At 43.5% G+C, this 16,399-nt stretch overlaps 1 protein-coding gene across 21 annotated transcripts in view; it reads left to right on the top strand.

Moving 5' to 3' along the window:
- The window catches only part of ABLIM1 (actin binding LIM protein 1), a 199,220-nt gene extending 193,005 nt beyond the window's left edge, over nucleotides 1-6,215 (top strand). For 20 of the 21 annotated variants that reach the window (XM_027648231.1, XM_027648230.1, XM_027648225.1 and 17 more), the window contains one exon: nucleotides 62-649. In XM_027648231.1, coding sequence (XP_027504032.1) covers nucleotides 62-175 — 114 coding nt within the window. In that variant the 3' untranslated portion in view covers nucleotides 176-649. Of the gene's footprint in view, nucleotides 1-61 lie in introns of all 21 variants that reach the window. The other variant, XM_027648216.1, reaches the window with a different exon arrangement.
- Nucleotides 6,216-16,399: the final 10,184 nt, after the last annotated feature.

The following is a 16,399-nucleotide window of genomic DNA, read 5'->3' as shown; positions in this document are numbered from 1 at the left end:
CTTTGGCTTTGACTGACCATTGCCTTTTCTCCTTTTTTTTTTATTTTATTTTTTTTTAAAGCGTCATTTAGCACCTGAAGTTTTTCAAGAAATATTTGGCATGACGATACAGGAGTTTGACAAGTTACCTCTCTGGAGACGCAACGACATGAAGAAAAAAGCAAAACTCTTTTAATCTCCCTTTAAACAAACCAACAAAAAATGATGCATAGGATGCTGTATCATACAGTCCACACTGTTTGGAAGCAACTACTTATCCACCAAAAAGGGAAAATCACATAGTGGCACCTCTGTACACAGCAACTGAACAAGATGAACATTTGCCCTCCTGGAACACAGAGAGAAAATATCTGAGCTCAGAAACAACAATGATAGTTTTCAGGGGTGTCGACCTGTTACATGATATGATACAAGATAGAAAACTGTTCTGTTCTTCTCCCTCAATGATACTCCCTTTACTTCTCTCCACAATATGATGGACTTTATTGCTAGAGCCAGGAAGTGCCCTTAGGATGCCTTGTAGACTAAAGTAGTTGTAACCACTCCAAGAACTGGAAAAGAAAATATACATATATAAATATATATATATGTATGCGTGTTTGCCCGTGTGCGCACCTGTATTTATATCTATCCATCTATCTCTGTGTGTGCGTGTATGTGTGTGTATATATGTGTGTATATACGGAGAGGAAGATAGATAGGTGCTCTGTAGTGAAGGAGAAGCCCCTTGTAACTTATCCACATGGTCACATAAGTCTTTCACCCAGCTGTTTCTTACTTGGCACTCTTTTGACATGGCATCTTCTTCATGTGAAACAACCTGCAACGGTGGGCGCTCAGCTCACTTACAGTACGTACCAGTTGGATTTCTGAAAAATGGATTCCTTGTATATATTTGCTAGGATATAGGAAGTGAATTGCTGTGTGTGTTGTCAGTCTTCCCTTTTCCACACTTTCTGCTTGAATTAATAAGGCTGGAGAGTAACCAGTCCTTTGAATAATTTAAGATCACTTAAGTAACGGGAATGATGGAGAAGAGTCAGTTTTCTTGTAATTTACTCCAGGAGATGGGTGGGTGGGGGTGGGAGTGGGAGTGACAGAGTGAGAAAATGCTTTTTTAAGTGTGCCCTGGTTTGCACCCAGAGATTTTGGGACAAACTCCCTACTAGTAATAACTAGTACAGCTCATCAGACTGCAGTGGAGTTGTAGGATTTTACATTGACAGGGAAGGTTCTCTGCAAGCAAACATGCAAATTCATCCCTCTTAGGGAGGGATGTTTATGAATTAAAAGGTACCACCAAGGTGCCGCGCTCTGCCAATAGAGGCTTTTGATTAAACTGCAGTTGCTGTTGTTGATATGGCACAGTGCATGGGGCCAAGCACTCTTTTTAGTTAATGTACTTTTTCACTTGTGCTTGGAAAAGAGGGCACAGACTTTTTTTTTTCCTCTCTTGAAGCATCAAAGCTCCAGCCTTGGTTATTTTTATTTCCCTTTGTGCCTGACTGGTTTTTGAAGAGAGTAATCATGCAAGACAGTTTCTGAGCTGCATTGAACTCCTTATTGCTTTCAGTCTTCTTCCAGTATGCTGCAGCTTAAAAAACTGCCTGTATATACCTTAACTGCTTCTGGGCAAGTCCTATACATAGGAGGACATGAGCACCAAAATAATTGAATGAGTGCATTGTGGCTGCCAGGTCAGCTTTTTCTCTTCTGTGGTGCTTAACTGCCAATGCATACTGCACTAATGAGCCTGTCTCCTGATATGGGAGGGGGTCGTTTAGGTTCTGTGTCTGTCAAAGAATATCAAGGTTTCCTTTTTAATGCAGAAACTTCAGGCACTGGAGACATCAGAACCTTTGTATTTTCTGTTCTTTGAGACATTAGTGTTCAAATCTGGAAGTTAGGAAGGGGAAATAGTCCCATGTAGTTGTGAGATTCAGTATCACTGTGTTGAGTTCTCTATATCACCAAATGACATTTCACCATGAACAGTGCAGGGCAGCCCAAATCCTGCCTCTTCTTTGCTGGTTTAGGAAGTCCCGATGCAACAGATCACTGAGGTTCCTTTGATAAAATCTGAGATGGAGATCCAGTATATGAGAGACAGAGACCAGTGATCACCACCTGCTCCACGTCCCTATAGCTGAGGGAATGGTGAGTCTGTGGGACAAGCTGGAGAACATCCTACCATGGAGATCCAGCACCACAGTCCCCACTGAACAGAAGTCCCCAGTGAACACTGTGACACGCACACTTGTGAGTGAGCTCTCTGGGTAGTACTGAGATTGCAGCAAGAATCAATGTAACATGTTTTAACTTTATTTTTCAGAACATGCATCTGAAAGCTTTTTAGAGGAGCACTGAGAAGTGCTAGTTAGGGGCACTGGCAGATGCATTTTTGAGTGACTGCTGAAACCAAATCCATATGATTGCAGAACAGCAATGTTTTACAGTCAGGGAATTTGTGAATGGTGGGGTCTCAGAAATTCAGTGTGTTACCTGCAAGGTGTGGCTTAATTTTGAGATGAGCATGTGAGTTTTAATGCATTTAAATTATTAAAATTCTCCAAATTTTGTTCAGCCCACATCCTGTGGACAATGTGTGCTGCTGCCTCTCAAACTGTTAGGCATTACGGGTCTTTTAGTCCAAGTCACCTTGACAATACACCTTTTAGATCTGAAAATTTGGTCTCTCAAGGATGTGAGCTGCCAGTCTGCATTTTTCTGTCCCCATCTGTAGATTACTATTGAACTTCTCACAACATATATGAATAGACTACCCAGTCATTTCAGAAATGACTAAGCCATGTTGTTTCCTCACCTCTGCATCCTATGCAAAAAAAAAAAAAAAAAAAAAAAAAGTTGGGAAGAAAAGAGAACTTAGCCTCCTAGGCTGTGAAGAATGACATGGTAATTTGTATCTGCCTCATCAACTGAGAATTTAGAACTGTAATTGAAACTTGGGAAGGAATGAAGAGAAGCCAGCTTAGATGCTGCTGAAACAATTCATCTCTAGTTGGATTTTTTTGGCCACTGCTGGTTCACATCTCACTGGTGTGGAGCAGTCAGTCAGTTCACAGCCCTCTGCACTAGACTTAATATTGCTTTATTTCTGATTAAGAACATGAAGGGGTTTCTGAGCTTCAGTTTCATGCCCGTAGTTACTTCCCAGCCATTTACATGTAGACACACCCCAAGCGATTTTTGTCTGTCCACAAAACCCACACTGCAGCCAGACATTGGGGGGGGGGGGGTGTTCTCTGCAGTGGGCTCTTAGTGATTGTCACTGCAACATTTTCTGTTCTTTCATCTGATCTTCCCACCTAATAAAAATGAAATGTAGCCCCAGGGAGAATTTTCTTTGTAAGCAATTAATCACTCTCCTAGTATCAATCGAGTAGCAGTTCTTTGTAATTCCTCTCTTTGATTTTCTCTTGAGATATGTCAAGAGTTGGACTAGATGATCTTTAAAGGTCCCTTCCAACCCAAACCATTCTGTGAGTCTATGAGTATGCCTTAAGTACACACTTATGTTCTTCTATCTCCTGCAAAGCATTTGAGCTTCTGATAAAGTCCCATCCCATCAGTGCTGTCAACAGAATTTCATTACCAAGAGGACTGAAAACTGATTGCTTTTGTCTTCTTTTTTCTGCTTTAGGAGTGATGTAACAGCAAAGACCAGTCAAAGCATTGCAAAATAACCACGTGTACAAAATGGAATTATGTATACATGTGGGTTCTCAAACACAGGTGCACATGTAACACACACACTTCCCATTTGGAGTTCATTAAATGTGGTTGGTGATGTGTTGAGGGCATGGCTGCAGTGTGCTGTGAAAGGGTAGGCTTGGAGAACAGTGAATTCCTCAGTAGCTGTATGTGGGACAAGATGCCCCTGTGGCTCCAGTAGTGCTCTTACTTCAATCAAGACAGATCTCATTTCTCCTTACAAAGTGCTATAGTCCTAAATCTGTACTGAGGTGCTTGCTTCCCTTTTCCTGTTGCAACTTGGAAATCTTTTCTGAGCCAAGTAGTTCAGATGTCTTGCTGTTCAAGGGAGGTCATCAGGACGCTCTTTTGTAAAAGTTTGCTACACTGAAATTAGACACATTTTGAAGTGAAATCCTTTTCCACAAGCCCTGTGTTTCCTGGTAGGGTAATAGCAATGGACAGAGAAGGGTAAAGGTCTGAGAAGGAGGACTGGCATAAGCTGGGGTTTGGCAGGGTGATGTTTAGCAGGATTAGAGGAAGACACTGGTATGAGCCTGTAGTACCTGTTTCAAACTGTGGGGAAGTCAAGTTTGGAGTTCACGGCGTATGAGCATCTAGGCTGAAATTAATAGTATGAAGCTGTTAGAACAAACAACAGAAAAATTAGGCCCCAGAATGGTAAAAATAAGAACATCCTCTGAACTCATCAAGGAATTACTTATCTTGGCTCATTCTGACTTAGGAGGAGATCTTGGCATAATTGGACCATAGCCTCTAGGAGGCTATGGAAACCACCCTTTTTCTCACTCCATGATTCATTGCTTTCCTTTGGAATGTGTTTGTGCGGGAAAATGTCCACATCCTGAAAGTTATCTACAGCAGTGAAGAATACTCAGTGATAATGATGATGCAATAAAACACTTGCAGGAAACAAGAATATTGACTAATCTGTCCCCAAATGCCACTCATTTTTCCATGCCAGAGAGACACTTAGGGCTTGAATCCACAGCTGCCTTTCCCATTCAGTTAAACCCCAGGTCGTGGTCCAGTTCGTGCCCTGTCAAACTTTTTGGCCTTGTCAACACACCTGCTAGAGTTCATCATAGTCTTCAGGGTAGATGCATAGCAAGGGCTGGTCTTGACAATATGTGATATGTTTTCACCCCATTGCTGTGTAATGAAGAGCTAGAGAGAGCTCCTGAGCACTGAGTGTGACAGCAGCACAATGCGCCTTTCTCCTTTAATGTAGAAACACCCTTATTGCTGTGGGCTGCAGCATTACTCTGGCTGGTGAGTTTTGCCTTGTGGTTTCTCCCACGCACCTTTTTTTGTGCTTAATAAAATAAGAAACAAACAAAAAAAAATCTATCACAGTTTTCAGTCAGACAACTCTGCTGGTAGGAGCTATGTGATGCCCATGTTTGGCAGGAGTATTATTAATTTTAATGTGAGCATCAGTGCAGGAAGTGGGAATGTAATTGGCCATTAATGTTGTTTGCCTGTATGCAAAATAAATTATTTGTTGCCCAGAGGGCTTCTAACAGGGAAATAGATGTCTGCTAATGATTTGCTCAGAAATGCTTGTCTGTGTGAAGAGGTAATACTTCCATGTGCACTGTGGTCTTTTTTTGAGGTGAAAGAGAGATGACTGAAGGCAAGCAGTAACCTGTTCTGTCAGGATCACCACAGTTAATGTAAGTGTTGCTCCCAGGACTTGCAAAGCTGAGGCCCACAGGACCTTCCTCCTGGGCATTAGGAAATGCAGCATTTCAGCAGCAGAAGCAGCTATGGGAATTCCAGCAGTGCCTTACCAGGCTGAGTCTCTAGCTCCCTTAGGCGCTTTGACAGGTCCCACTGGACACTTGCCTGGGCTTTTGTCACTGAACACCTTCAGAATGCACTTCCCCCCCAGATGCAAACCCGCTGACAGCAGTGGAGCCTCTCGCTGGCACCTGCACCCCTTGGGCCAGGCTGTCCTGGCAGGCGAGGCCAGGAAAGCCTCTGGCCACTGTGCACACCCACAGGAGCTCTGTGTGTCATTCCCAGGTCAGTCCTGTCCAAGTGGCTTGGTCCTTCTGGACAGCTCTTCCTGTAAGGGGGCCTTACAGCTGGGGGCTTTTTTTAAGCTTTGGAAACTGAAACTAATTTTTTAAAGGTATTCTTTCCTTTAAATCGGTAGACTTTGGCAATAGGATTTTTTATTATTTTATTTTTCTTTTCTCCTCCTTCCACATGTTAGAAACCAGCGTTTTGGGGAGGTGTCCCTGTGTTTTCCATTCACCTGTCTCTCTCTCTGAGTCTCTGTAAAAGTGAATCCATGTCTTGTCTGTACAGTAAGTCTGCTTGTATGCATAATGAGAAGTTGAGCTGGGTTGCTGTTCTGTACAATTAATGTTTCCACTGTCATACTGCAAACAGCACATATTGCACTCCTGTGCCACTGTAATCTGCATCACTGTTGTACTCAAGTCAATGAATAAAGTTTGGAGCTTTATTCTTAATTTCTGGATTCACGTTGCCTCATTTATTTTGTTTGGTTTTTTTTCATCTTGCAGAGTTATATCAAAGTCCTCTTCCAAAACAGGTGTGCTGTTTTGGAACAGCACACCTCTCTCTCACAGAGAGGTGAGATATGAATGACCAGAGCAAGACACATAACAGTTACAGTGAAACTCTGTGAAACTATGAGAAAAGGTTTGAAAATTGACACAAGGCTTCTCATAACTAAGCCACCAGAAATAGATGTTCTTGCAAACCACACAGAAGTGTTAGTATTGTTGTCAGTTATGGTTTAAAATTACTAGAGATATCAATAAGGTCAACTAGCTATTACGTCAGCTTCAAAGGCTAAAGGGTTTCCTTTCTTGATCCTTGCAAATTCATATTAAATGTTAGACACATCTTGGAAAGATATTTACATGTGTTAGTATTTAAAGTTAGGTGTTTGCTTAATTACCTGGAGTTTAAACCTGCCTAGCCTTATTCTGGGTGTGGAAGGTGGGGGAAGATGCCATTCAAGGAAATCTCTACACAGGTTCTCTCACACAGCAAATGTACAGGTTCCCCAGGGTTTTACTTCAATGTGTTGAGAGTGCTTAAGGACTGAGTCTCAGATGAGATGGAGACTCAGGTTCCTGCTTGGAGAGCAAGAGGTGGGGAATTCAACACCACCAGGAAGTTAGCCTTCAGCAAGGTTCATATCTGCCCCATTCACTTCCCAGGCCATACCTGTATTTTTGCTGTAAGTGTGCTGGAAGTTGCAGAAGAGATAAATCCAGCAAAATGACCTGGTGTCAGTTAGATGCTTCCTTTCTTTGTATTGCTTACTCCAGAGATTGTATTTTTGCTGTGAGTGGGACAAAATCAAGTCAAAATCAGAAAATCAGATTCATTTATTACAACTCTGGACATACAACTCAGTGAAGGGCGGAAGCATCACTCCAGTGAAGTATTTAAACACAGGTTTTTGCTCTCTGTTTTGCTGCAGGGCATAGCTGGAATAGCCCTAATCCTGAACTGGACAATTTGTGCATGCACAGTGGAGATGACCTTTGCTTTGAACATTTAATGGTCTTATTTTCAGCAGGCATAGCCCATGGACTTCAGCAGATTGGCATGTGTGTTCCAGTAGCCCTCCTTTCTCTATTTCCTCCATGTTTATAGACATTTCCTGCCTGCGCACTTCATAGCCCTTGGAGCTGCCAGACCAGCTATGAATGAGGGCATAATAACCCATTTTCTATCCTCTTCTTTTTAGGATCGGCTCTGAGAAACTTCAGGATTTTTTGTCTCTTGTGAGCAAACCTGGGCTGACAGCACGTGCTTCTGTGCAGGTTACTGGTGGGGAGTGCTGGGCAAACCTCAGCCAGGGAGTTAGGAAGACACAGGGATTTTTTAAATGTCTCCTTATTTATATGAAAGGCAAACACAGAGCCTGAGACCTTTCTTTAAAAATGTTTTATGCTGCTTATTTCCTCTTCCCCTGGACAGCCAGATGTCATGGAAAGGTTTCCTCATTGCTCTGCAGGGCAGGACCCCATTCCCTGCCTACCAGTTTGCAGCCTCCAAGCACTTCCATGTTAGCTGTTCCTTGGGCATCTCCTGTTAACCTCCCTGGGCATCTTCACACCTCTAGGAAGTAAGGAAGGTCTGCCCATGAAGTACCTGCTTAAAAGAACACAAGTGTAGGTCTGTGATTTGGCCTTGGAACTTTTCTTGAAAGTTTACCAACAATAGAAAAAAAAACCCCAAACCAAAGTCGCCCTTTTGAATCATTTGCACTCTTGAAAATCCACCACCTGTGTGTCGGGTCCCTCCCTGTAGCAGCAGTTACAATGCAGTGCCAGCCCCAGGACGTGTCCTGCCAGACCAAGCTCTGGAGATCCTAAGCAGCAATCCCCAGCTGAGGATCACTGACCCAGTGTAAAGGAGCAGTTGCTCCATTACAGCCTCCCCCAGCACAGAGCATTGGGAATATTTTCACTGTGACTGCACTTCCACGTAGAGCAAATTCACAAGGATCCATTCCAGTCGTCAGCCCCACAGTGTGACAGTGCCAGCCAGCCTAAGCACGTTTTTAATTTCGCTCCAGTTAAAATCACAAGCCCAGTGAAATCTAAGTCCAGGGTTTCTTTTTTTTTTTTAATTGTTAGACCATTTTTCCCTGCTCCCCTCCTCCCCACGAATTATGCGAGGTTTATGACCCCTGAGTAATGACTCTGGAATGCACTGCATCCTACAGCCATCGCAAGGCATCTGGCAATGGGAATCTTCACAGCATGTAAAAAATATACAGATAATGCCATTGTAAATAACTTAGATCAAAACAAGTCAAATGTCAGTGCTAATTTGCTGTCAAGTATAGCCCAAGACCACTTCCTCCTGCAAGAAGAGAGACTCAGTTCCCAAGTGTGACTTGCTCCCCACCAAAAGACTCTTATTCTCCACCAAAACTCTCCCCAAACTCTGAATTAACAAGAGTGGGAGGTTTTTTCCCCCTTGCTGTTTTATTTTTCTGTAGCTTTTGTGCCTGTCTGCTCCTGAGTCCAAGGCTGGGAAATGAAACTTCAGTTTTGCCTGACATTTTTCTATTGTAAAAAAAGGACTCTTGGGAGAGATATTTACTGTTTTCTATGGCTCAGTCAGAGGGCAAGAGAGAAAAGTTGTTCCAGGAGTTCCCATTACAAAGCATTTTTTCACATAGGCTCACTTTTATTTTTTAAAGACTGGGAGATTAAAGAGCCGGCAGCTCTGGAACAGGAAGTTTGCTGTACATCCAAAGGTCAGGTGGGTCTCAGACAGCCACTGCTTCCAGCTCTCTTTTATATACACACTGCAGATTAAAATGTACATCCCGGGCTGGATGTAGTCATGGCAGTGATAGGGGCCCAAGGGTTCGGGGGGGGAAGGAAGAGAGGGGGAGTAGGAAAACAGCACAGCGCAGTCTCTCCACGAGCTGTGATTTCATAAGACAAAGCACTGGGTGGCTGTTCAGTGAGCTTAAGGTATTCCCACGCCCCCACAGCTTTTTCCTGCCATCAGATATGTCAGCATGACTGCTTGTGGGGTCGCTCTCAGTGACATTTGGGAACTGATCCTGCTTAAAAAAACATTTTTTACTTTTTATTTCATTTCATAGCATTGTTGGTTTTTGGGGGTTTATTCTTTTTTAACTGAGTCAGTTCCTTGCTTTGAGTTAAGCAGGGGCCTCCCAGAATGGTTGTGCTGGCAGGAAAAATGGGGTGGGCACAAGTGAACAGCAGGGTCTTAAGAAAGACTTAGAGCAGAACACATTAAACTACCAGTGATACTGCAGTCTGTGTGCCATGAAATCACAGTCTCAAGTCCCTGGCAGAGAGGGCAGTTGGTGGCCCTCCCTTGGTTCCTTCACCTCCAGCAGTAGCTCTGCACCTTAGGTAACTAAGTAGTCAATTAAGAAGGGTATCATCTCCAAACCCCTCTTCATTCACATTGCTGGAGTCGGGTATTTTTTCAAAGTCAGGAGTGTTTCAGCTGTTGCCCTTGAATGAAAGAGGGAAGGGAGGAGGTGGACTAAATCCCACCTTCAACATGCATCTTCTGGAGAGGGGGCTGTTCTGCTGGCAAAGGAAGCCAGTTGCAGACTGGCCTTTCTTGGAGAGCCACTGTACTGTCATGTTATCCTGTATGCCACTGTTCCATTCACTCCAGGACTATGCCCAAGTGCAAGGGGATGAAACACCAATGTCTTTCCCCTTTAGGTATTCCTCATTGTCTTGTGGCTGTACAGCAAGTCAGGACACACAAGTTCAATGTTTTCAGCTTTCTGAACTTGGGCAAGTCATTGAAATTCTCTAGCCTTCAGGTTTCCCTCATACCCTTTGTGGTCTGGTTTTGCTAGAGGGAATTAACATGTGTCCTGTGGATCCCTCCAGTCTGTGAGGCAGGTTAAGCCCCAGTAAGGCATTTGATTGAACAATGCTTTGGCAAGTGTGGCCAGAAGCTTTTGCCTATTTCTGCCACTTGCCTTAATAGACTCTGGTCAAGAGGGGAACCACAGGGGCAAGGTCTGTGGGCCAGAGGGCCAAGGGTCACACTGTATGGGTAACTGGAAAGAGCTCTAAAAGTTTTGCATTGTCCTTGTAATATTGCCTCTGCAAGTGGCTTTGCTAAGTTAAAGAGTCTCCATTTCCCTGTGAGGTTGGGGAAGAGACGCCCTGAAGAAGGGTGTGGGGGTGGAGGGTGAGCTGGTTGAGCTCTGAGAGCCCTACAGTCTGTGCTACATTAGTGTTCAGGGCAGAAGCTGGGACCGAGCCCTGCTAGGCACACTTGGTGGTTATTATAATGTCTTTGCTAAAACTGTGGCAATTGTTTGGACATAAGTCAGGAGAAGATGGTCTCTACAGAGTAAAGCTCTTCTTTGTGAAATTCCCAGTATTCACAGTTGGCAAGAGTAAAGGGCTGGATGTAAATTAATAGTGTGTCCCTGGGCAGCCAATGAAGAAGAAACATCAAAAGGTGAGGCAGGTCTGGCAGGAACAGACTGACAGATTTGAAGGCTGATTTTGCTGCTCAGGGTCTCCACATTTGGAGTAAATCTTTTATCTATTTCCATTATTTGTGCTACCCCAGCCCCCATAACACCAGGTATTAGAGGGAAGAGTTGATGATAGAACTAAACTTCTCTGCAGGACTAGCCTAGTAAGGTTGCCAGAGGGAAACAGGGCTCCCCCTTGGCTGACTCTTCTGGATTTAGGCTAGATACCACAGAGAAAACAAAATGCAGCTCAATCCATTCAAGGAATTCATTGACAAATGCTGAGCCTTTATGTGAACCAAAGTGTTTGCTGTGCAACAGGAGACAAGGTAATAATTGAATCAGGGTTTACAATGAATGAACTGCTGCTGAGAAATGCCTACTTTACAGCCTTGATATACTCTGGATGTTCAATGACTGCCAGGAGCAAACTCTGTGGTATCTCAGTTAGCTCTTACCCTAATTATCGTTTACAGGGGAGTTGCAGCTAGATGAATGAAGACTGCAATATAAAGGACTTAAGTAAGATTTATTGATGAGCCTACATGAATAATTCCCCTTGCAATGATGCATTTAAGAGCGCAGATATTGTGGGAGGAGGGAAGCCAATGTTTGATATTTTGAATCATTTTAAAGTGTGTGTTTTATTTTTATGTTTTGGCTTTTGCTGTTCCCTCTAACTATTCCCTTCCAGAAAAAAAAAAAAAAGTAATCCTCTTACAAGCTAGGTTTGTGAAACAATAGCAGGTAATTTAAAATAAACTTCTGTTGAGAGCAATAAATATTGGATCAATAAGTGAATCTATGATAAATGGGGTGCCGTGGTGCTCAGGCAGCCCAGAGCATAACACTTCAATGCTCTGATGTTGCTCTGACCTCTTGGCACTAAAAGTTTGGCTTTTCTGTAATTAACTAATTGTTCAGCTTCCTGAAAATTATGTTTGTGCTCTTTCTCCCTTGAGAGAAATCCCAACAGAGGACCCTCTGGAGAATTTTCCTGTGTTTGGCCAGTTTGAGTGACAATGAAGGTACCACTAGGGCAGGGAGATCACCCGTCTGACTGGGGGGAAAAGCTCGCTGAAAAACTGACCCTGTGAGGAAAAAATGAGGAGCTTTTAGTCATATCAGCAAGCCCATCAGCCTCGACATACAGCCAACCTGTTGTCAATGCTGACATAAGGGAAGGGATGAGGGAAGGCATTACCACTCAGTGGCAACATGTTTTTAAATAATTTGAAAGCACATCTGGCAACGCACGTCCACAACATGTAAGCTGAAGTCACAGCCACTGCTATCCTGCCAGGTAACCCTGGCCATTCCCAGTCCCACTGAGGGCCAGAGAGGCACTGTGGAGGCTGTAGTGGAAGAATGCCCTGAATCACAACAGCTGTGGGCACACGGAGGGCTCTGCCCCATCCCCATGGTGACCGCATTACTGAGTCTTCAAATGAAATTGTAAACTGCCCATTGAAGACTGGAGCCAAGAATGAGCCCTCAGCAGAACTTATCCCTAGAGGCAATCTTGTCCTAGTAAGGGCTAACACTGGCTAAAGGATACCTGTCTTTTGCTGCTCCCCCATTCTACTCTTGCCACTGGGAGCCACTTTCCTCCAGGAGGGACATTCCCATGACTCTCCATTCTCCACAAATCCTGCCCCCCTTATCTCGTCTTTCTTTTCTCAATCAAATTGTTACATATGGACAAACATGCCCATTACCTCTGCTTTATCTTTGCCTGGCAGACTCCCTGTCTCTGATCCCACAGGTTTGGCCTTGCCCCACCACAGTTCCACCAAAGCAGTATTAACTCCCCTATAGGTCCCAGGATTTGACTTCTTCTCCTTATGGGAATACCCGGGAAAGTTCATCCCAAATTAACTAAACTAAAATAAACTAAATTTACTAATAATTTGCCCTGCCCTCCGCAGTGATTTTCAGCCTGAATTGAAGTACCTTAGTTAGACTAGCTCACTGTGGAATGGAGTAAACCAAAACAAATGTAAGACACTTGAAGTCTGAAGGTTTGGTAAGATCTTCTGCAAGTCTCTGGTGAGATACTAAAGCCTCTGCAGCTCACCATATCATCACCTCTCCTCTGCTTTATGTCACCTGCCTAAGCTACAGCACTGAAGCCACTGGAGGTGTGAACCCTGTCTGAAAACACATGCAGGTTATTTCAAGAAATGTTCCACGGTGGTTGAACTACAGTCACTTTGTGCTGAGAACTAAGTGCCACAACAACAATAATATTTGGTGGGTGGCCAGTAAGAAGTGAGTAGGGGACAGAACAGACTCCCAGACAAGACCTCTTGTTATAATAACTTCAGTTCTGAGAACTGTCTATTAGCAGAAACCTCTTCCTGTGGCAGAAACCCACACATCCTCTTGCTGTGTCTGTCTCTGGAGAGGACGAGCAAGGTGCATCCCAGATGGACCATATGTACCTCTGCAGTCACCTCCCACCCCACACCATCTGTTGTGGCTGCAACTCTCTGCTCCTTGGGAGATGATGGCTTGAGTGTATAGGGCCTCAGGCATTGCAGGACACTCTTCACTCCTGCCACTTGTACGTGAGTTGATGCACATTGTTGCCCAACTTAGCCAGTGGCGACCCCAGTGACCTGTGCCCCTGGGCGACTCTCCCAGTTGCTCCCGCCTCCAAAAAGCCCATTTCTGGGCACCTGGCCTGCAGTGTGAAATAGCCTTTGTGTGATATTTTGTCAGCTACAAATAATTGAAAAAGGCCTACATAAAGTCCTAATTGTGTCACAGAACAGGCTCTTCAGTCATCCATCTTCCTATTAAACTTGTGAATTTCAGCTACACAGCCCTGTTGGAGTTATTTTCCCCTTCCCCTCCTTCTTCTTTTAAGCTTCTATTTATATTCTCTCAGTTGTCTCTGCCAGAAGATCTCATGTGGATACATTAGGCCTTTTCAAAAGGAAAGTTGGATTACAGCGATTTTTCTCCCCGTAGGACACAACAGCTTCATCATTCATAACAGAGCAATACACTATAACTTCATTATAGATGGCATGAAGCTGGCCTATTTAAACAGAATACTTAATGATAGTTGGGAAGGCAAGGGAAATTCAGCTCCACTGCTCTACGTGCAAAAAGGGAAACTGCATTTTTTGGTATTTACTGAGGCAGATTTCTTGACTCTTAATTAAATCTCTTTTCACAGGAACGAAAAAAAAAGGTGAAAGACTCAACTGACATGGGTGAAACATATTACCTGGTAGTCAATCCCACTTTGGCAGGTAGTTTGACACATTCTAACATCTAATATTAATAGCAGGGAAGGAAACTTGGACTTCTCCATAGTGCTCAGCTTCCACTGAAACAAACAGCAGTTTGTTGGTGCTCTCCTGTGTGGACCAGAGGTACTCGCTCTTTCCCCTTGCCCACTTCAGCAGTACTGACCATAGACACTCTGCTTCTTAACTTCAACTGAGTAGAAGTGGTTTAGGCCTAAAGAAAAGCTGTGGACTGAAAAACCACTCTTTTTGGGAAAATGCCAGAATAAATAGCCTTCTGCGAGCTCACAGTTGACATCAGGCTACAGTTTGCAGTGATGATGAGGGAGGCTTAAAAAAATCCCAGTGAAAATGTAGCAAGATGTAAAAATTAAAGTTTTCCCATATTTTCATAAAATTAGTTTTTCTTCTCACCTGGCTAAATTTTAGTTATGCTGAAAGGTGTGAAGAGTTCAGCTCTGTTGAGGCGAATCCTCAATTGACAGCTTGATAGTCCACACAGCTTTTTTTCTTCCAGCTTGGGAGAGATTTTGCTCAGTGTTGGTTTACTGGTGAATTCCATAAGTGTGAATGAAGTTTCTAATATTTTTCTCAGCTGAAAGTCATGATTTCCTATCTTATCCCCTCAAAAACTAGTACCATGGTGTCATGAATGAGTGTTTTAAGGTCATTTACAGTTCGTTGGCAATGTTCACTCTACTACTTACTAGATGGTTAATGCACACAGAGAAAAAGCAAACTATGATCTAAAGTCAGTCAATCTAAAACCAAAATCAACTCTAAAAATTATCAACGTGGAGACTGGGGTGGGGAGGTGGGGAAGGAGTAAGGATAAAAAAGAATAAGGGAGATCCTTCCATTGAGTCAGAGTGGACCCCCTTGCCAAACTTAGCCCCAGAACTGATCAATAGTTTAGTCCTAAAAGTTTAACAGCACTTAAACTTAACAGCACCTAATCAATAGCTTGAGTTAAACAATTTAACAAAAGATTCAAATAGAATTTACTATAAGCACAACAGTAACTCACAGACCTAACTTACTTACAAATCCGAAGTACTTAAGAATCTAAGAGAGCAATATTCCTACATCAGTACATCAGCATAGCATATTCATACCCACATGCGTAGACTTAAAAGAGACTGTACAAGGTATATACCTGTGAAAAAAGTCTCCTTGAATTCAGTGAAATACATTGGATGCCTTTGCATCTTCTCAACAGGTGAAGGGTTGAGCCACGAGGAGTGGGGGTATTAGCCCACGCTCTATCAGCATTTGGTGATGGTCCTCAAGGTACAGCAAACATGAGAGTTCACTAGCTCTGAGAGGCCCCACTCAGAGGGTGGTGCTGGTCACAGCCCAGTGTGGTCCAGGAGAGCTCAAAGGGTGTCTCTTAGGACCGCTGTTTATAGCGTCACAAAAGACTTGGTTTTACTTGTAGTGATTTTCCATCCTGGCCACAATTCAGGTGAGTAACTTTCTTTGAAAGTTTGATAACAAAAACATCATTCCACTTGAGTTGTTATTCAGGCAAGAAAAATAAGTTTCCAAGGCTGTTTTTTAAAAAAAAACCAGGAGTTCGTTAGACAGCACAAGTTCCTGGGAACAGACCACGTTTCTGACAAGCTCAAGAGGAGCTTAGCCCAGGTGCTCTTCAGCAAGGCCAAGGCCTAACAAGCATTTCAGAGGCCCAGGGGGAGGGGGAGATGCACCACCACACATGGCTAATTATGTGTCAGAAATTTGTCTCAGAGACTCTTAGGAAGCTGACAGCCATGTCCTGTGGTGCCTGTGAGTGTTACGTGCTGTAATACAGTGCATTGATAACCCATGAGGTCTGCTGATGTGAGGCTGGAGAGAAGGGGAACAACGAATGCTTTGGACTCCTTTAATTGATATTGAACATTGTCAAAGGAAAGCTAAGGGGCTTCTCTGGAGGGGGTAGAGGGTCTGGAGCAGAAAATAAGTATAAGGAAGAAATGACTCAAGGAGGAACAAATGCTGTAGCTGTTGAGCACACTGTCTGGTCAGCATGTCTCATCCTTTGGCCAGAAGAAGGTGTTCTATCTGTTGAGGGAAAAAAAACAATTCATGCTATTAGGGCTCCCTGTAATTTGGTCTACAAGCAGTTTGGACTCCACAACTGAAAAGGAAATGTCAAGGAATGGGAAGCCAAGACAAGCTCATCAAAAAACATCTGGTCCTGCTGTCCTTAACGGGAAATCCCCCCCCTCCCTCCAGCTACCCTCTTCCCAGCCATGCTCTTTTGAAACTGTTAATGTCTGAGAGAATCCAAAACATTGCTGGAATGTATCAGTGATGAAGCTTTTGTATAGCTGAGCAGCTAAACAGCTCTGAGGCTGTTTGTGTTAGAGTTGATTGTCTTGCCTTTCATCAGCGAAAGTCAGAAGTG

Source organism: Corapipo altera, unplaced genomic scaffold, assembly GCF_003945725.1.
Source record: "Corapipo altera isolate COAL_440 unplaced genomic scaffold, ASM394572v1 56, whole genome shotgun sequence".
In the NCBI taxonomy this organism is placed as follows: domain Eukaryota; kingdom Metazoa; phylum Chordata; class Aves; order Passeriformes; family Pipridae; genus Corapipo; species Corapipo altera.
Note: the sequence above shows the minus strand (reverse complement) of the source record. Positions and strands in the feature narration are given on the sequence as shown.